This window comes from Dipodomys spectabilis, unplaced genomic scaffold, assembly GCF_019054845.1.
Source record: "Dipodomys spectabilis isolate Male_0828 unplaced genomic scaffold, ASM1905484v1 ptg000002l, whole genome shotgun sequence".
Taxonomy (NCBI): domain Eukaryota; kingdom Metazoa; phylum Chordata; class Mammalia; order Rodentia; family Heteromyidae; genus Dipodomys; species Dipodomys spectabilis.
Genome location: NW_024870679.1, coordinates 30,328,757 through 30,350,563, shown reverse-complemented (window position 1 = coordinate 30,350,563; position 21,807 = coordinate 30,328,757). Strand labels below are relative to the sequence as shown.

Below are 21,807 nucleotides of genomic sequence, written 5' to 3'. Positions count from 1 at the left end.
ATAGCAAGAAAGAAAAAACACTTGTGTCCCTATCATGGGGTTCATTTCACTTAACATCACTTATCTGGTCATATGTACATAGCTTTTGACCTTTTCTGCTAGTCCCAGACATATACTAATTATTACAAATGCGGGAAACCATGGGACCTGTGTTCCTTTGGGCCTGGCTTACTTCACTTAATATAATTTTTTTCCAAGTCTTTCCATTTCCTAACAAATGGCACGATGTCATTCTTTCTGATGGACGCATAGAATTCCATTATATATATATATATATATATATATATATATATATATATATATGTGCCACATTTTCTTGGTCCATCCATCTACTGAGGGGCATCTGGGTTGGTACCATATCTTAGCTATGGTAAATAATGCTGCAATAAACATAGTTGTGCTGGTAGCTTTAGTATGGTCTTGTTTGTGATCATTTGGGTAAAAATCAACTCTATATGATTCAAAGACCTCAGAGTCAAAGCAGACACCCTGAAAACCCTGGAATAGGAGAAACCCTAGGTCTCCTTGGCACAGGCCAAAATTTTCTTAATAGAGACCCAGAAACACAACAAATTGAAGAAAGGTTGGACAAATGGGATTGCATGAAATTGCAGAGCTTCTGCATGGCAAAGGACATAGCTACCAATATCAATAGAAAGCCCACGGATTGGGAGAAGATCTTCACTAGCCGTACAACGGACAAGGGTCTTATCTAAAATATACTTGGAACTCAAAAAATTAAATCCCCCAACAACAAATCTTCAAAGAAACAACTGCTCAATAAATAAGTGGGCTAAAGACTTAAAGAGAAACTTCTCTGAAGAGGAAATAAGAATGGCCAATAGACACATGAAGAAATGTTCAACCTCTTTAGCCATAAAAGAAATGCAAATCAAAACAACATTGAGATTCTACCTCACTCCAGTTAGAATGGCTATAATTAAGAACTCTTTTAACAACAGATGCTGGAGGAGATGTGGCCAGAAAGGAACCCTACTGCATTGTTGGTGGGAGTGTAAACTTGTTCAACCACTTTGGAAAGGTTGGAGGTTCCTCTAAAGCTCTTTTTTCTGACCTAGTGTCTTGTACCTCTTATTGTTACAATGGGTCAACCTGTATCCCTATTTAAGCATTTCATTTTTTCCCTTCCCCTCCCCAAATTAGAGAAGTATATATACAAGATGCAGGGCACTGACATCAAATACATTGAAACCAGGTGTTATTTGGTGGGGAAGGAATATACAGAGAAACCAAAAAAAAAAAAAATCACATGATACATTATAAATACATTAGAAACAATAGCAAAAAAAACCGCTTGTGACCCCATCTTGGGCTTCATTTCTCTTAATATCATCTTAATTTTAATACATTTTTATTGTAAAATTCCTGTACAGAGTGGTTACAGTTACATGAGCAAGGTAATGAGTACATTTCCTTTCAAGCATTGTTACCTCCTCCTTTGTTTTTTCCCTGCCATCCCTTCCCTCCCACCTCCACAACTACACTGATGTTTATAACTTCCTTTTAATATACAAGATTTTCTCACCAATCTTTTCTTTTTTTAATTTAACTTTATTGTCAAGGTGATTACAGAGGCTTTATAGTTACATATGTAACACCATGAGTACATTTCTTTTCAAACAGTTACCCCTCCCTTGTTTTTCTCCCAGGTTTCCTACCCTTTGTCCCCACCCTCCCACCCCTGCTGAGTAGTAAAGTTCATTTCCAATGTATTGTCTTGTGATTATCACTGTTGCATTGGTTCAGCCTTTGTCCTTTGTCTCACCAAATATTATTCTGTAAAAATCTTATTCCTTTGAGTCCAAACATATGTTCATTTTCCTTCCCAATTTCCTCCCAGCCAGAAAGAGCTCATAATGCATACTCTCCATAGGTTGTAATGTGATTCTGTAAGTATTAATTCACTTGACATTTCAGCAACAATTCAATAAATACAGAATATATTATTTATTCTTATGTGAGATAGGTGGTAAAACTAAAATCAAGAAGATAAAGGATTTGTTCTTGATCCTCTGACATGTTTGTAAAGAAGCACTAGGTTTCAAGTTCTCATCCAATGCTTCCCTAGTACAATGACAGCATTGATGTCTTATCCTCTAACTGAGGGAGTCTTCAGAGGTAGGACATGATTTTTCCAGGGAATAATTTCAAGCAGTGACCTAGATTTAAGAATAATTCTAAGTACAGAGCTGGATTCTGCATTTGATCATCTCATAGGGTAATACCTAGGTAAAAATAAACTACTATTAAAAGAAATAATTAATGAATAAAATACTAGAAATTTAATGTTCTTCCTTTATTTCACTCCAGATACAAGTATATGGGATTTAAAACTGTTGGACAGGGCTTGCCTTAAAAACAACAACAACACAAGCAAATCACTTTTTTCTCTTCTCTCCTTCCCTTCTTCTCCATTTTGGCACTTTTATAAACACACAAATATCTATCCAGAATTAATCAAGTCTGCAGTAGTTCACTAGGACTGCTATAACAAAATTCCAGCTTAGGTGGCTAAAACAACAGAAAATTATGGTCTCTAGTTCTACAGGCTATAAGTACAAGATCACAGTATTGATAAATTGGGTTTTCTCTGAGATCATTCCTCTTGGCGTGAAGATGATTATTGTCTCACCCTGTCTCACACTGTGATCATTCCTCAGAGTGTGTTATGTGTCCTAATCTCAACTTCTGTAAGAGACCAATCTTATTGGGTTAGGATTTACTTTGGGGATTCCATTATAGCTTAACTACCTCTTTAAACAGGCCATCTCTAACTATAGTCATCTACTGAGGTTATGAGATTTGGCGCTCAATAAATATATTTTGGAAATGATATGACTCAGCCCATAAAAATGGCAGTCTATTTCTATTATTTGATGTCTTGCAGTGCTTGTACCTATGGCAAGAACATTGACCTGGTTAAATTTCTTCTTGATCAGAATGTTGTAAACATCAATCACCAAGGAAGAGATGGCCACACAAGTAAGATTGTGGTAAGACTATCACTAGTTTCAGACGTTTATCAGTTCTTAAGAAAAGTGTTTCCCAGGGGCTGGTGGCTCATGCCTGTAATCCTAACTACTCAGGAGGCTGAGATCTGAGGATCCCAGTTCAAAGCCAGCCTGGGAAGGAAAGTCTATAAGACTCTTATCTCCAATAAGCCACCAGAAAACCGGAAGTGGTGCTGTGGATGAAGTAATAGGGTGCTAGCCTTGGCTGAAGAGATAAGAGACAGTGCCCAGGCCCAGAGTTCAAGCCCCAAGACCACCACCACCTCCATCATCAACAACAACAAAAAGAACAGTGTTGTGACCAGTGGGAAGAAGTATTGGAAGTTGTCAATTCTAAGAGGTTATCTTATCAACTAAGATTATTTAAAATTGATGACATGATGAAAAGTCATAATAAAAAGCATATTGGATTGGGATCAGTTTCATTACTAGGCTAAATATTTTATCAATGTATCCTCTTAAGCTTGCGTCAGGAAAGACAGACTCCTCCAAACTGGCCTAGGTTTGGTACTCAAGAAAAAAACCTGCTTTGGGATCTTCATTCTCTTTTTCTTTGGGATCTTCATTCTCTTTTTGTGTGCAAAGATACTGTTCATTAATATATATGTATAAAGATAGAAAGTATAGTGACCAAAGGAATCTATTTAGCAGATTGACAAAAACAAAATCTTTTGTGTATTATCTTTTTTAATAGTAAAATCATCAAAAATAAATTGCTTTGTATCTGTAGAAGTAATGCTATTATGTGGGGATGGCTGGCTTTTGAAAACCAAAGGACAAGTCTTCTTCTTTCCTCCTTTTACCCTTTTATTCTTTTCTCTTACAGGATTACATTCTACTTGCTACCATGGTCACATTTGCTTGGTTCAATTCCTACTGGATAATGGCGCTGATATGAACCTAGTAGCTTGTGATCCCAGCAGGTCTAGTGGTGAAAAAGATGAGCAAACATGTTTGATGTGGGCTTATGAAAAAGGTATGTTTATAATCATTGCACCTCTGTAGTGACACATTGAACTGTGTGCATAGATTATGCCACTGCACCAATAATTCCTTTGATTCTTTGATGCCTGCACTCCTGCTTATCTGTAGATTGCATTTGAATCTCTCTGGGCTTGGATCAAAAATGTCCAACAGACCATTATTAGAAAAAGCAACTTCTGAGCAGCAGATGAACTGAAGACATTGCCAGTATCGACATACTGAAGAGAAGTAAAAATTGTGAGGGGTAATGGTAATTGAGTGGATTTTAGAGATAGTCTATATATCTTTCATATTCTAATGTACATCCAAGTTTTTAAAGAAATAATGATAAAGGAAAAAGACATATATGTCAAATAAAATGCTGCTGACAATGTTTGTCATTGAGCCAATGTAACTGAACCAGTGATTAGTGTTTAAGTGTAAACTTCCTTAAACTCAAAATGGTGAAAGCTTGAGGTGTTGGTATGAGAACTCAGTTTTGGTCATGTACTTTGACATGATTTTCCACTTAAAATTGCTGAGTTCCTGTTTCTTCAGTTGAAAATGTAGATAACAACAGCTCCCACTTCACAAGATCATAAAGACTAAGTAACATGATATGCCCAATTTGCTTAGATCAGTAACTGTCACAAAATAACTAATTCCTAATTGGTATTTTGTTAGTGATAGCAGTGGTAGTGGTAACAGGTAGGAATAAAGATGATTGATAACAAATTCTTCATTTCAAGAAAAGATAACTAGAGACATTCAGAAGTTAAACACCATTGCTGTCATTGGTATTAAGATATATTATACCTCTTAAGCAAGTTCTACTTGTACAAAGAAACTCCTAAGGAGTTTAATTTGGGGAGATGACATGGAGCATATACATTGTCATTAAAATAGTTATGAACCAGACTTTTAGATCTCAGACCCAAAGTACAAGAGTTACAGAGTCAAATCTGGCCACTTTCCCCTACCTGCTAAAGAGACATGGTGAAGGACAGAGAAAGAAAATTTAGGAGACAGCACTTTCAGTATATCTTTAGTAATACAAACATTTTCTCTAGCTTTACAATGGGCAGGAGAAGAGAAGTATCCACACTGATTCACCGGTGTGGCCTGGCTACCCATTGTACTCTGACTCTGGAGGGGTTCCATGGAAGTTGTTGTGGCTTCAGCCACTTGAGAGGAGCAATAACAATTTGTATGGCAGGAGGTCTCATGAGCTTTTTGGAGGTCCTCTTTCTTAGGGGGCAGTTTCACCTTCTGCCATATGGTAAGAAGTCATTTCTTGTCTAAGGGGCAGTTTGCCTTTTGTCAGTAGATACTTACTGGTAAATCTTCCTGAAGGTGATTGCAAATGACTGAAAGAGCGAATGGCTCAGATCACAGGGTATAGATGGAAAGTAGAAAACTAGGTGCTTAGCTTTTATGGTTATTTTGGTTAATTCCTGGACCCAGCAAAAGCAGTTTTAAGTTGACCTCTATTGTTGCACACTCAGACTTTTAGGAAACATGTAATTGTTAACTCTTGATGACTGCCCTTTTCTTTTAGGAAGTTTAAAACATATAAGGAAATGAAGCTTTCCTTTGGTTAATGCTAGAATCCTGTGAAACCATACTGAAAACTGTAATTACTAAACTAAGATTTCTCTCTACAATGCTAATATAAAAGATTTTATGAGTGAAGTAGTAGATGAAAGTCAATCACAGTAAGGAGAGAGATGGAGCTATTACAAGCATATAGACAAAGAGGAAAAACCTGTCTGATCACTCCTAGTGGAAAAAGTGAGAGGAATTATTTTTTAAAAACAGAGAATAAACCAGATGCTGGGTGGCTCACACCTGCAATCCTAGCTATTCAGGAGGCTGAGAGCTGAAGATTTCAGTCAAAGCTAGCCCAGGAAAGAAAATCCATGAAACTCTTTATCTCCAATTCACCAGCAAAAAAATGAAATAAAAGAAGGAATAAAGGAAAGAAGGAAGGAAGGAAGGAAGGAAGGAAGGGAGGGAAGAAGGAAGGAGAGAGAGAGAAAGAGAGAGAGAGAAAGAGGGAGAGAGAGAGAAAGAAAAGTCAGGCCAGAACTGTGGTAGAGTCCTAGCCTTGAGTGACAAAGCTCAGTTCAAGTCCTAACACTGGTGTTAAAAAAGAAAATAAGAAAAATAAAACAGCAAATGTAAGTAAAATAATAACAACCACTTTTGACACATACCAAATGAGTACAAGTCTTTTTCCCAACTGAACCTACCCAGTATCCTGATGATGAAACTAAACATGATCAGACAGCAACCTGGAAGTCCCAATTACAATCTCTTCCAATTTCTCTCTCAAAGAGGATACCATTGGCTTCTGGCATGGGTTTTTCTCTCTCAGTACTTTATATAACTGGAATTCTATAGCAAGTACTACTTTGTGCCTTGCATCTTTCGGCCACCAATTTGTGAGACTCATCCACCTAGTTGCAAGTAGTTGTGCATTTTTATACTTATAGTTGTAGACTTTCATGTTTTTTGACTATAACACTTTTCATTCTACTATTTATGGACATTTGGATAATTTTCACTTTATGGCTATGAAAACACTGCGCGATAAATAGTCTCATATCTGTGAACTGTACATATCTTTTGAAGGGTATAGAAATTCTGTTTGGTACAAAGGCTTTCTGTTAGATATATAGAATTTCAGACTTTAAAAAAATTCTAGATAACTCCATTTGTAAGTGTCAGTTTGCAAATTTTGAATATTCCAAATTTTTGGGAAGTCTTAACAGTAAGGCTTTTTTTATATTTCCATAATATATTGCATTTATTCCACTGATTCCAGATAGTATCTCTTAAAAAATCTGAGCTTCAGAGTAAGACTGTTTACAAAGTATTAGTCTCCTGGAAGGCAGCTCAGAAATTGCTATTGCAGCTGTCTCTTCACAGGGATTGCCTTTGTTTGTTTTTAAGTGATTGAGAGTGATAGTTGAAAACTAGCCTTACTTTTTGTGTGTGTTTCTGTGTATTAGTAGAATTTCAAACCTTACAAAATATTGAATCAGTGTGTAAATGCCTAAGATTTCCTGGAAAATTCCCTTAGCTTAGAGGACTTGCCCACTGATCTCTGCAACATATGCCATATTTGTCACCCTTATTTGTTCAACTAATATGTCAGGCACCGGTGTTGGATTCATAATTACTATGAATGTTAACAAACTGATTGTTAGTATCCAGGAGTGAGATGGATGTTTTGCCTATGTTCTAGGGCAAAACAAGTCAAACCAACAAAATGAAAATGGTTGCTATTTTGTCTTGCTGTAGAAATATTTCATTGTTTTCATGGGTTTAGAGAGGACTAAAATGCCCTTGTTAATACTGTCAACAGCGCAGAGTTTATTTTGTTTAAATAAAGAAGGGCTTCTCTTTCTTCCTTGGTAAAAGAGCCAACAAGTTAATTGACATGGAATAGTAAAAATTTGAATAACTTGGAGATGGAGTTGAGAAAGCAGTAAAACTCCTTCTCTAGAAACAGAGATGGTACCAGAACGATGGCTCCCTGGTTTCTCATGTAACCTATCCTGTCCTAAAAGAAGGAAACTAGATGAGAAGCTAGAGGTAAGTTGTACTAGGAGAGTCTGTCTACATGAAAGTACATTGGGATATGCTCAAATTAAGTAGCCCATACAATCCAGCTAAAATGGCTCACACTTGTAATCATAGCTAGCCTGGATGGGTGGATGAAGAAGACTGTGGCTCAAGCCTAGGCCCCCTCCCCAAAATTTAAGGAAACCCTATCTCAACAAAATGAGCGGGACATTAAGACACGTGCCTGCCAACCTAGCAATGGGGATGGGCTGTTGGCCCTAAAGGTAGGACAGTTGAAGTCCAGGCTAGCATCAGGCAAAAGTACTAGGTCCCTCGTGAAAAATAAATAAGACAAGATGTGCTAATCATGTGGTTCAGGTTGTAGATACTCAAGACCCTGAGTTTAAACCCCAGTATGGCTACATGAATAACTCATCCTAAACTATTCTATTAACAGGAAACTGTGGAATTTTTCTCAAAAGTACTTGTTTCTAAAAGATTCTTAAAAACAATTTTTATATCTATCTCAGAATAAATTTTAGCTAATCTTCATTCTCCTATTTGAATAGAATATATGCAAAGGTGCTGTAGCATTCTGGAAAACTTACCGACTCTCTTCTTGGAGGCCTTAATGAAGGGTTAAAGGATTTGGACACACAGATTCCCATGGAATAAGATATGATGAATGTTTTCTAGCTACCCAGTCCTTTTAACTTAAAGAGATCAAAATCAACCTTGGCACTTTCTCTGGTGACCTCGATCCTACGCTAAGCCCACTGGTTCCATATTAAAATTGCTCTGCTAGACTGCTTCCAGCTCCAATTTTATAGCATTTAGAGTGCTTCTCTTCCCTGAGTGTCTCCCTTCTTCTCTTCTACTATTCCATCTGAAAATGTAGTGACAGCTTATCTGCCTTTTCCCTAGGGTAAAAAGGACTTGCATGAATCAATTTAAATTGTCCAGAAGAAATAGCCAGTGGCCTGCTTATGTTCAAATCCCACAACCCTAATCATCAGTATGGAAAACCCATTGAAAATATCTACACATAATCTTACATCCATTGCATTAAAGATGAAACTGTCGAATTGAAAAGATCTCAGCCAATTAGAATTGAACACAGCTCAATAGAGTGTCTGGCAGTTCGAGTTGAAAAGACTGCCTTTGACAAAGAAAAGCACTCCTTTGTGTCAGGCTGTTTAGGGTCAGAAAATAACCCAAACTCAAAACAGAGCTAAAAACTTCTTATTTGCTTCAGCTCTGACATCAGTTAACATAATTTGCAGAGGCTTCTATCCTGATATCTAATTACCCAGAATACAATATTTGTATACATCCGAAGCACTCTAATTCACAGTGACAGGGAGCTGGAGTTGGAGAATTAGTGAGTAAGTGAGCAAAAACAATAAAAAGCAAGGTTCCTGTACCATGATATACACTTTGTTCATTCTTTTTGACAAGTATAGTATGGCGTGAATTATTTATGGTAAATGTACTATAGTATATTCTCCAAAAGTAATGAAATCTTATAGTCATGAATTTCTACTATTTTTAGCTAGTAAAAAATAACTGAGAGATGAAGGCAGGGGAAAAATAGTAGTAAGAAAAGGTAGATTCATTAAATCATTTGGTGAATTTTATCACCAAATCATAAATTCTCAGGCCACTTCAATATTAAATTCTTACATATTTGGTGTTTAGTCAGGTAGTTTAGAGTGCTATAATGTATTGAGACTTGAGAAAGTATTTAGCCAAACATTTAGAAAATATGTCAAAGTCCATAAGTGATTCTGTAAAACTTTATTATTATGTAGTTGTACAAAGAGATTATAATTTCATAAATCAGATTAAGAGTACAATGCTTTTTGGACAATGTCACCGCTTCTTTCATTCTTCCCCATTTTCCCCCTTCCATCCTTACCTTCAAACTACATAATTCAGTTTTTTATAATGTATATTGAATATAATGACTGCATTTACTTCACCCTTCCTGTCTGCATTCATGTGCTCCCCTCCTGAACACTCCCCACCAACACATGTTCCCACTCTCTGGCATTTATTTTGATGAATAGTACATTCATTGTTCAGAGGAGTTACAACTTTGTATTTCTCCCTTAAGTAAGCCATGCTGTAGTCAGCTTGTTTGTGTGTGTATGCATAGGACCTTATATATATTATTACGTATGTTTGTGCTTTAGATCTAGCTTCCACATAGGAGAAAAACCATGCACTGTTTGTTTCTCTGAGCCTGGTTTACTTCACCAAAGTGATTTCCACATATTTACTTATTGTCTCTTAAATATTAGTAAATAAAACAACACCAACTAGTATTTGAATTGATTTTATTATTTCATAAAGACAATTCAAAAACAGTTTTTGAACTGCAATAAGAACTCAAATATGCCGGGCACCCGTGGCTCATGTCTGTAATCCTAGCTACTCAAGAGGCTGAGATCTGAGGTTCAGGGTTCAAAGCCAGCCCAGGCTGGAAAGTCCGTGAGACTCTTATCTCCAATAAACCACTAGAAAACCGGAAGTGGCACTGTGGCTCAGTTGGTAGAGCTCTCACTTTGAGCTGAAGAACCCAGGGACAGCGCCCAGGCCCAGTGATCAAGCCCCACGACCGACAGAAACAAACAAAACATAACAAAAATCTCAAATACTTGAAATAGGTAAATTACATTCATTAGTATTATTATATGTGTATATATATAAGCCATTTATAAATATAACCTTTTAAGTTGCTGTTCTCTTGCTATTACAAAGGGTTTGAGACTAAGACCTCGTAAGACACAGTTTAACAAGACACATAGAAGAGTTAGTAGAGTGCTGGCATCAGCAAAAGCCTATTTTACTTCAGAGTTGAAGTTTTTACCACATACTCTAAAATCAAACTGATATAAGCCCATCCTTAATATTTAATGACCTTGAGCAAGTTATTTAACCTCTATCAGTCTTCAATCTCAAATTTAAAATGAGGATATTAACAGCCATTTTACAAAATTCTGATTAGGGTTAGGATAAAGTAAATGCTTAAATCATGACAGATAGTGAATTATAATGGTGATGGCTAATATTGTTAAGTACAAAGCAAAGTTTTAGCTGCACCCACATAACTACCAAATCCTATGTATGGTCTTTTCTAATTGAAATATGCTATAGTGCGCAATGAGAATACTGATAATGCTACAATGATGAGCATCATTTAAAATCCATTAACACTGATTTTCTACCCTTGCCCAATACCACTGGACAAAACAAGCATGCAGAAAAGCATGTGTTGTTCTGTTATATTAGTTACATATATATATATATATATATATATATATTAGTAGTATATATTAGTTATATTCTTAGTTATAGCTCAAGTTACACTAATTTTAAAATCTCAAGGCTGAAATAAATTCAAAGAGGTTTTGAAAATCACTATTCAAAATATATGAAAATAATTAAAATCCTTATTTTTAATATGCATACTTAAAGCCTGATACATAAAACAATATTTTATTGTAAGCTTTAAGCACAAATTTGCCAGCCTCTTTACTACAACCAGACTACAACAGAGATTAAAATGCAGGAGGAACTTCAGAATCTGCAGTAAAGTTTTCAAACCACCACATCTACCCACTGACAGATTCATTTACTTGGCTATCTAAGGAATGTGTACAATCCACCATTGAACTTCAGAAGTTTTGTGCACAAAGATTTATTTCATGTGTGCATACCTCACTTACTTTTATTACTTATTTATTATTTATTTATTCCATCACCTAAATCAGAAATTTGGAATGATGTTTAATTACTTTTTTCTCCTCCAGCTCTCAGGGCCATTTACCACATACTTGTATCAATTCAAACTCAGCATTGACTTGACTTCATTTTATAAATATATTTTCAATCTTTCTTCCTTTATTGTACTACTACTCTTTTAGTTCAAGCCCCTATTAGCTTTCCTGTGATTCATTTTTAGCCTAACAACTCATTTCGTTTATCATCCGTAACTTTTGCACCCATTTATCCAACTGTAATCTGTATCCAAGTACAAATAAGGTCATATCATCCACCAGCTAAAACCCTGAAATGACAGACACCCCTTATCAGGAAATCTCAATGTTATTATCAGCAATTTAAAACTTCCACCCCCATGCACTTCCTACTTCTCATACTTTGTGGACAGCCACTCTTGTCTCATTAGTGCCAAATACATGCCACACACATGATCATATCACCAGGGTTCACTTAGGAGTCACTATGCCATGATTTTTCTAAACATTTACCCACCAGTCTATACAATTACTATCTGTTGAAATATCAACTAATCTGACAGCAATAATAATGACTAAAAAAAACTCTTTGTCCCTGCACAGAGCCTCTCCTTGTCCAGTCCTCTGCTTCTATATCCTTTTCCTTCCCACCTAAATTTTTACTCTTTAAATTTTTTATTTCCACGTAACCTTCCACATTAGATTTATTTTATCATTTCTACAGAAAATCCTATTTGACATTCTAACTTATCACACACATTCTCTCTGTTTTATTGAATCTTGTGCACCTTCTTATCTTGATGGTTACTACCTCATCATAAAACAAACACTCTATTCTCTACCAAACTATGTACTTTTACAGAACAAGCCTTGAGGGCATTAATCTTTGTTTTCTAAAAAAACTTAAATCAAATGAATGACTACTAATAGGAGTTCTATCCATGCCTGTTAAAATGAAATAGACAAAGAATAAGGAAGCAGTTTAGACATAACAGTCTCCTCCATACTCCATTAAATGACATGGTGAATAGATGTCCTTAAAAATAATATTGTTGTTCTGTTGTCTCTCTAAGTTGGTTGATAGCATACCATTATTAACTATAAAACTTTAATATTCGTATTAATGAGCAGAAGAATTTTGTTAATGCCCTGAAGTTTCTCTATTCACTGGAATGCTCACCTTTCACTTCCATGGAAAGATTTTCACCTTCCTTTTTGCTGAACCAATCCATCCTCATTTTTCAAGCTCAGCTTAATAAACAATTCCTCAAAGAACTCCCTCCTAACCCTCCATATTTATTGTAAGAGATCACCATTATATTCACAGTACAATCTAGCTTTTCTTTTTAGAGCTTGGCTAAATAAGATTTGAATTAATATGTATTTTTTTCTTTGTTTAAAATTTTATTTTATTGTAAAGATGCTATACAGAGGGGTTATGGTTACATGAGTAAGGTAATGAGTAGATTTCTTGTCAAACATTATTATTCCCTCCTTTATTTTTTCCTACTATCCCTTTCCTCCCACACCTCATTCCCTCTTCCCCCAACAGAAGTTGTAATGTTCATTTCCAACATAGTGTCTTGTGAGTATAATTGTTGCAATGGGTCATTTTGATTAGCTAGCTTCCAATGTATTTTCATTTCAATACTCTCTATTTAATACCTACTATGATTCATTCATTCAACAAAAATATTATACTAGGAACTGAGATAAATCAGGAACATGATAGGTATTATCTCACTGGTTATAGAAAATTCACATTGCTTTTAGAAAGAGATAGGCTAAAATAAAAGGACTAATAGGAACTATAACAAGAAGTGATATAAATAAACTTGCAGGAAGTGGTGCTGTGGCTCAAGTGGTAGAGCGCTCGCCTTGAGCTGAAGAGCACAGGGACAGCGCCCAGGCCCAGAGTTCAAGCCCCACGACTGACAAAAAACTAAATAAATAAAAGTACAATAATGAATTATATATTTCAGGACACTATCTATGATGGAGTAATTAGGAAGTTTTCTTTAGGAAGAAGTTATTTGACCTAGCTTCTGATAGGTTCACAATAAATATTTAAAGAAAGAAAAGAAAGAGGAAAAGAAAGTAGACTGGGAGAGAGAGAAGTAAAGAAAGATAGCAAAGTGATGTGGTTTTTTGTTTCTGTTTTTTTGTTTTTGTAATGTTCTCCTGGCAAAAGCATTTGTACTTGTCAATTTTTGTCTCAGGGTGAGCAACTGATGGTATTTTGTTTGGCCTTGGTGATTACTGAACAGGAATAATGGGTCAAAGAGCATTTGAGCCTCCCCTCTGTTACATAAAGTTAAGACACTTTACAGATTTAAGTCAGGAGAAGGTGTAGCAAGTCACGAATTTTGGTTACCACTAATCTAATTGAGCATGTATGGAGCAAGGACGGTCAGGTGGAAGATGAGCCAGATAAAGGCAAACAACAATTGTCACTCTCTGATTCCGCTTTTCAGTGCTTCTGGAAAGTGAGTTTTCAAAATAATAAGAAATCAATATACCAAACCAAAGGTCTCAAATATATCATTACTGTGAAATTTGGCTTCTTTGAGTTTATTATTAAACAGGCTTAGGGTCTTCCTGCAATAATTTGGATATTTGGTTCGTCTGAGCTAAGATAGAATGATATGGCTTCTATAATAAAGACCAAATTTCTTTGTTATTAATCTTGGACACAAAGAGCCTCTGAGTCACAAAATCAAGGAGGTCTTAGAATTGATATTAGTTACCACCAATCTCCAGATCTAGGTCTTATAATAATCCCTATAGCAAGTGAAGAAAATCGGAATTGTTGTTTCTAAGTTGAAATGATGAAAATGGAGAAAAAACTTTATGGGAAAATAATAATTGTACTTCTCTGAAGCCCAATGCATGAGACTCTATTTCCTATTACCAGTTAAAAAGCTGGAACTAGAAGTAGTACTCAAATGGTAGAGCACCAGCCATGAGTGAAAAACTGAATGAGAACTTCAAGCCCTGAATTCAAGCTCCAGTACCAGCACAAAAAAAGGAAGGAAGGGAGGGAGGAAGGATGGGAAGAAGAATGGGAGGGAGAATGGAAGGGAGAGAGGGAGGAAGGAATGGAGGAAGGAAGAAAGGAAGGAAGGAAAGAAGGAAGGAAGGAAAGAAAGAAAGATTGATTGGATCCAAACCAGATGCCCCTCAGTAGTGAATGGATCAAGAAAATGTGGTATATATATATATATATATATATATATATATATATATATATATATATATATATATATACATTCACACACACACACACACACAATGGAGTTCTATGACTCCATCAGAAAGAATGACATTGATCCATTTGTTAGGAAATGGAAAGACTTGGAAAAAATTATATTACGTGAAGTAAGCCAGGCCCAAAGGAACATAGGTCCCATGGTTTCCCTTATTTGCAATAACTAGTATATGTCTGAGACAAGCAGAAAGATCAGGTAAGTTGATGTTAGATGAAATGAATCCCAAGATAAGGACACAGTGGTTTTTTTCTTGCTTACTATTGTTTCTAACATATTTATAAAGTTATTGTTTTGTTGCTTTGTATGTCCCTCTTCCATGGTATAACCCCTGTTTTCACTGTATTTGATGTTGGTATAATTTGTGGAGGGGAAGGGAAAAAACAAATTGTTTAAATAGGGATACAGGTGGACCCATTGCCACAATGAGATGTACAAGGTGCTATGTTGAAAAACGAACTTTACAACTTTCGCAGTGTTGCAGGGAGGGGGGAGTAGGGAGAGTGTAGTCGTGGAGATGGGAGGGCAAGGATGGGAAGGGGAAACAAAGGAGGAGGCAACAATGCTTGATAAGAAATGTACTCATTACCTTGCTCATGTAATTGTAACTCTGTACGGTATTTTCGCAATAAAAAAACCTTATTGAAGAAAAGCAAGCAAGCAAGCAAGAAAGCAAGCATGCAAGCAAGCAAGCATGCAAGCAAGCAAGCAAGCATGCAAGCAAGAAAGAAAGAAAGAAAGAAAGAAAGAAAGAAAGAAAGAAAGAAAGAAAGAAAGAAAGAAAGAAAGAAAGAAAGGAAGAAAGAAAGGAAGAAAGAAAGAAAGAAATTCTACTTCTACTTACATAATTATGAAGACTTGTATACATGATCATAGTGTAGTACTAAACTGCCTCTGTAACATCTTTTTGGATTAGCTTATCTTGAAAACTTTGCTTTTGAAATAATTTTCAGCAAAATTAAAGTTAAGAGGTTTAAGTGGAGGGGGGTGAAGTCTTCTGCATGTCAGCAAGAAAAGAAGACAAGTAAAAGGGAGCACAGGGGAACAGAAAATGAAAAGCCTTCAAACTGCAAGGGAATCGCAAAACTGTCAGGTGCACCAGCAATAATACTGTGAAAGTGCAAGTCATTATAATAACTGCATTAGGCTAATAACAGAGCACTCTCCTATTTGGGTAAAATACTTGGATGTTAGATAGTAAATTCTTAGACATAGGAAAACATTTCATTTAATTAGTGGAAGTTTGATTATCTCTGGATGTGTTCCATTAGTGTGCCTTGATTATCTGAGTGTATCCATTATCAGGAGTTTGGCTTCACAAGTCCATTTATTGAGCTCCATAAGGTAGTTTTAACTCCTTGTGGCTGAGTGTTGCAGATTTGAGCCACAGTGGTTTTCTGATGCCTTTGTGTACATGTTAGCGCCTGGTCCAAGCAGTTCTAGTTGGGGAGCATTTCCCACACATGGGTGTCCTAACCCACTGCTAGCAGGAGGTTGCAAATCAGGCAGAAACGCCTTGCAGAGCACGGTGGGAGCTGCTTGGCATTTTTCTGGCAGCCTCATGCTTATCACCAGCCAGAGCCCAGGCACTCATTAGGCTCTTGATGAAAAGCATCCCAAAGAACATGCCAGCAAATTGTGCCACTGTGCTGTCTGAAATTAAAACTGTTCAGAGCAAGTGGAGCCAAGAGAGCTGTTGAAATGAAAGGTAACACCGTGGGTGTGATCACTGACTCACACAGGCTTTCAGGACCAGGGATGCAGCTTTCTGCTCACTGGGGAGAATGCGAGGACTTCTTCCCTGTCAGCCAGTTTGACAGAGGGGTTGATATGGGCCAGAAGGTGAGCTTTGTAAATTAAGCTCTGATGTGCTCGGGTAAATGCTAGGAGTTTGAGTTTTGGTTTGTTCTATGGAATGTGACTTTCCTAGATAAAACAGAAGTAAGAAGGGAAAAAAGGTTTGTTTTTGTTGCTGTTTTGTCTTTCTTTCTTTTTCTGGCTCCAAGCACAGAAGGCCAATTTAACTAAAAGAAGGATTTCAAAGCCCTAGAGGGTGGTGGAGTCAGACAGAGTACATCAGGGCAAAGAAAGCTAGTGAGGTAAAGTGTTACTTTAATTCTGATGGGGTATTTTTTTTCTTTTTGTTGGTGTTACTACTTCTATCCTGAGGTTAAGATAGCTACCAGAGGTTGAAAGGGAGACATCCACCAAAAGCAGCGCAACATTCAAGTCAGGCACAGTGAAATAGTCATTAAAAGTATGCTAGGCCGAGTAATCACCCCCACCCTCACACACACTTGCCAAAGTTACCCAGGACCTGTTTATTCCTGGAACCTATGAATGTGCTGCCTTGCATGGCAAAGGGGAAATAAGGGTGATAATTAGCTGATTTTTAAAAAGAGAGAGATTATTCTGGTTTAACCCACTCGATCACACTACAGTGACAGGACTTTTTAAATAAGAACAAGAAAAAAGGAGGCAGCAGTCGAGGTCACAGTGATATCAGAGGACTAAGCTAACAGGCTGGCTTTAGGACTGTAGAAAATGGGCTACAAGAAAAAGAATATAGGTGACCTCTAAATGTCAAAAAACTCAAGGAAACTGGGTATCTCCTTGAGCTTCTAGAAAGAAAATGAGTCCTGCTGACACCTTGATGTTTTAGCTCAGACAGAATTATTTTGCACTTACAACCTTCAGAACTGTAAGAAGATAAAGTTACATGCATTGTTTAAAGCACTAAGTTGTCAGTTATTAACAAAAGTACCACTAGAAAATGGATAGACTGTATTTAGAAGATTCTTTAAAGATTGAAAAGATTTTCCCACACCCAATTTTGGGTGTGGAAAAGTAAAAGTACCCAAATGTATTAGATTTATAAGACATATTGTGTTCATATCAATAAACATTGTTTTCTATGATCATGTGCACATAGCTATTGAGCCTTTATGATCCTCTCCTAAGAATGTCCTCCTTTTATCTCACTGTGTGAATGTTTACAGTCCCTTTTAATTTATTTTTGTGTTTTGTTTTTTCTTCTTTTTTGTCAGTGCTTTTTATTTCTGTACTTTTTTCTTGTATGTAAGTTTGTGTGTTTGGGGGAAGGTTAAGGGGAAGCACAGAAAAGGTGGGCAAAGGGTGAACTAATTCAGCAATGATACTTACTAGACACCGTGTTGAAAATGAACTATACAACTAATGGGGGCCAGGGACTCACGAGGGAAAATGTGGGAGAAAATAAGGGAAGAAGTGTTCAAAAAGAAATGAACTCATTGCCTGTAACCCCTCTGCATTCCACCTTTAAAATAAAAATTTAAAGCAACAATGTTGTTTTACTTAGTATTTACAATCATCCTGTCTCATCATTTCTAATATATTAAATTTTAAACAAAAATCATCCCTCAACATGTATAGCTCCCTATCCTACCTAAAATCTAGGTTACTTACTGTAGAGTTCTATATCAATAGGACTTGAAATATGGGCTGCTTATTAGCATCAAGGACCTTGCAGTTAGGTTCTACTGCAGAACTTTTCTATTAGAATCTCAGGGAGTAGGGTACAGGAATGTGTTTGAAACTTGTGTTCTAAGTATTGTATACTCACACCAACACATTTGAGAAGCTCCATGCTCACTCCTCTACCTTTCCAACCAAGTCATTCCCCCTCTCATCCTCATGTGCTGAGGCCCACATATACTAGAGTTTTCTCCTTTCCTGTCATATTTGCTCTTAGGACTTTTACATCATCTGATATCTCTGCCTACTGGTCTATCTCCTTTAGCATTTGCAGTTGGCTGTAGGGATGGGGCTACAAGATAGGGAATATAGGTGGCTAATGTCATGGTGTTTAGAGTTTCTCTGATTATGATCATATAAGAATCCAAACAAACAGCGGTAGTGAGAACTGACCTCCATTGGTTCATCAGAACCTATAGTTATGATTTGAGAAAAGGAGATATCTATGATTCCTATTTAGATATCAAGATATCTATATAAATACTAGATAGCTAGAAATACAAATCTAAAAAGAAGAAAACAGCACTTGTTAATAACAATATAATTAACATATAAGATTTTGCTACTAGTTTTTATCAATGACTCACATTTTTGTTTCTTAAAGAATCCACTATTGAGATATTACTTTTGAAAACACTTTTATTGCCAGTTAATATATTTTTCCACCTTATGATTTTACAAACATTTGAATTTTTGTTTTTCCTTTTAATTTTTTTAACTCTTTGATGTACAAAGAATTACAAATACTTAAGTCAGGTAAAGAGTACCTTTTTTGTGCAATGTCACCCCTCACTCTTTCCCAGTTTTTTCATCCCATCCCCACCCACAGGTCCTATAGTTCATTTTCAACCTAGAGTCCAGTGAGTACCCTGTTGCATTTGTTTCCTCTTTGTCCCACCATTTCTGTGCCCTTTCTTATCCTCCCAAGGACAGACAAATGAACAAAGAAGACCAAAAGGAAACAAAAGCAGCAACAAAGGAAAAAATCCCTCTTCTTTCCATTTCCTGGAGTTCATTTTGAAAAAAATATTATTTTATGTCATCAGATGTTCATAATTATTGCCCTTTGTGTTCCTCCCTTAACAGCAGGTCTCACTTTGTGGAGATGCCTAGAGTCCTGTATCATGTCTCAGTGCACTTTAGATCTAGCTTCTACATATGAGAGAAACATGCATCATTTGTCTCTGAGCTTAGCTTGTTCCACTTAACATAATTTGTTCTAGATCCATCCATTTCCCTGCAAATGACATAATCTCATTCTTCCTAATGGCTGTGTAAAATTCCATTGTGTTTAGGTACCACATTTTCAGACCAGTAGGGCATCTGGGCTGTTTCTGCAACTTAGCTGTTGTGAATAGTGCAGCAACGAATAAGGATGTGTAAGTTTCTTTACTGAATCTTGGCTTTGTGTTTTGGGTAGATACCCAGGAGTGGTATGACTGCTTTGTAGGGAAGATCTAGGTTTAGGTATTTTGAAGAACCTCCAGACTGCTGACCACATATGAAGTTTTGAAGGGATAACTTGATAACGCAAGCACTATAGACCAGCTTATACTCTCAACATTAGATAAGCATATGTTGAATGAATGTGACCTAATGGTCTTTTGTGAGGGACAGGCATTGATGTTTTTCTTAGTTCCTAAATTTGCCATTTGTTTTTACAATGGATACTATTGCATTGGTAGGCCTTTCCTCCTACAGAAATTAGCTTCACTAGTTTGTATTCAAGGTGAAAGTACAAAATATTATCAATTTATTTCTATCAAAAATATTTTAAAAAAATCAGTGGCTTACTCAAAGGAACAATAACAATAACAAATAACAAACAATGACAATAACATAATTCCTACTACAAATAATACACACAAAATTTTGGCATTGTTATAAAATAGAAGTGTATTTTTAGTCATATAACTTTCTAACATGAGCAATTCTGGCCATGGCTGGCTTTCAGAATTCTGTGCATCTGGTTATTAGGTGAGAGGAGAGAAGCTTATCCTGATTTGCTGCAGCTCAGATTTGAACATGGCATTGCTTTTGCTTATTCCTTTGATGACAAACATGTCATAGAGTCACACAAGATGTACAGGGAAATATGAGCCTAGGTGAGCAGCATTACCAACAACAGAAGTCACTGTGAAAGATGGTACAATGTGACCAATATCTCCCCCATAGAAACCAATGTAACTTATCATACTGCTATATTATACAATTGCCAAAAGTTTGTATTGCTTAGTAACAGCAAATTCATCTCTTTCCTGGTTACTACGTGTGCATCTCATCCTTTTAGTCATACTGTAATTATGTGCTTTCATAGCACTTGATATTTCTTTGTTTAGAAATCCTTACTATTACTTCTTGTAATTGTTCAAGCACATTGTAAGATGTTTAAAAGTGAGATGTAACCGTGTTCATTCCACCAGTGATAGTCTTGTAGGATATCACAAATGGTCAATTCTTAATAAAGTGTTTTATTATGAATAAATGAAAGAGCTACATTATTAATGCAATACCTCAAGATATTTTCTTCCACAAATCTTTTTTTTCTATTGGGGGGTTTATTGAATGAATGAAGCTAAAATTAATATTTTTGCTCTTTTTTTCTTTTTATGAAGGACATGATGCCATCGTCACACTTCTGAAGCTTTATAAGAGACCCCAGGATGAATTGCTTTGTAATGAATATTCTCAGCCTGGAGGAGGTACCCCTCACCATTAAGATATACTTTTTAAAGTTTAATTCCTATTTCATTACTAGGCAATATTGTATCTAAAGATAAACCCATATTGCTGTGACTGTCATTTTGGAGAAAGGGAGGCAGATTTAGCCTTATTTTCAGAAAATCTATATCTGGGCAAAGCTGAACATTAAAAAGCTCCTATTTAGACTCTTTACTAAATGAAAGATCTGACATTCCTTCAACTTAGACTTTTCCTGGGCTGAATAGGCATGAGGATTATTTAAGACTAGAAAATCCTTGGCAAGTTGATAACAATCACTTTCCATTTCAGTACTGTAATCAATTAAGGCAGGACAGAGAATACACATAGCCAGACACATATTAAATATGCTGGAATCTGCTACACATGGGATTTTAAAACAAATTTTCATGTACTTTCTAGATAAATGTTTGTAGAATGGTCTCAGTACCCAGAGAAAGATTAGAGCTATATACTTTGGTTTTCCTTGATTTCATCACTTGCTTCTTTTTATAAGGTTGGGTTTTTAAGTAGAAAAAAAATCATTGCTACTTTTAACTGTGTTGTACAATTCCATTTCTAGATGGCTCCTATGTGTCTGTTCCATCCCCCTTGGGAAAGATTAAAAACATGACAAAAGGTATTTCTGAATGGATGATTGTAGTATTTTATTACTAAGGATAATTATTGTGTAACTATGATAAATTTCCTTTTTGTCTTTCTTATTATGAATGCTGGCTACTTTACAATTATAAATAATATTACCAGCAGACTGTCCTTATATTAATCTTATGCTTTTTGTCTTTTTCTTTTATTAAGACATAAAAACACTAACATTTTGAGGAGTACTAAAGAAAAATAAAATTCTCATAATGCCATTCAGATAGTCATATTTTAAAATAAATTATAAATGATAAATATTCATATTTCCTTTGGAGGAATTGGGAATAGGTTTGCCATAGAAAAGGTTTTAAAAATTATTTTCCCTCAAATCTCAAGTAT

At 36.0% G+C, this 21,807-nt stretch overlaps 1 protein-coding gene across 1 annotated transcript in view; it reads left to right on the top strand.

The window, feature by feature from the left end:
* The window catches only part of LOC122109216 (serine/threonine-protein kinase TNNI3K), a 276,701-nt gene that overhangs the window by 90,744 nt on the left and 164,150 nt on the right, over window positions 1–21,807 (top strand). The window contains exons 10-13 of the mRNA XM_042681475.1: window positions 2,909–3,003; window positions 3,859–4,008; window positions 20,721–20,807; window positions 21,389–21,445. Coding sequence (XP_042537409.1) covers window positions 2,909–3,003; window positions 3,859–4,008; window positions 20,721–20,807; window positions 21,389–21,445 — 389 coding nt within the window. The remainder of the gene's footprint in view (window positions 1–2,908; window positions 3,004–3,858; window positions 4,009–20,720; window positions 20,808–21,388; window positions 21,446–21,807) is intronic.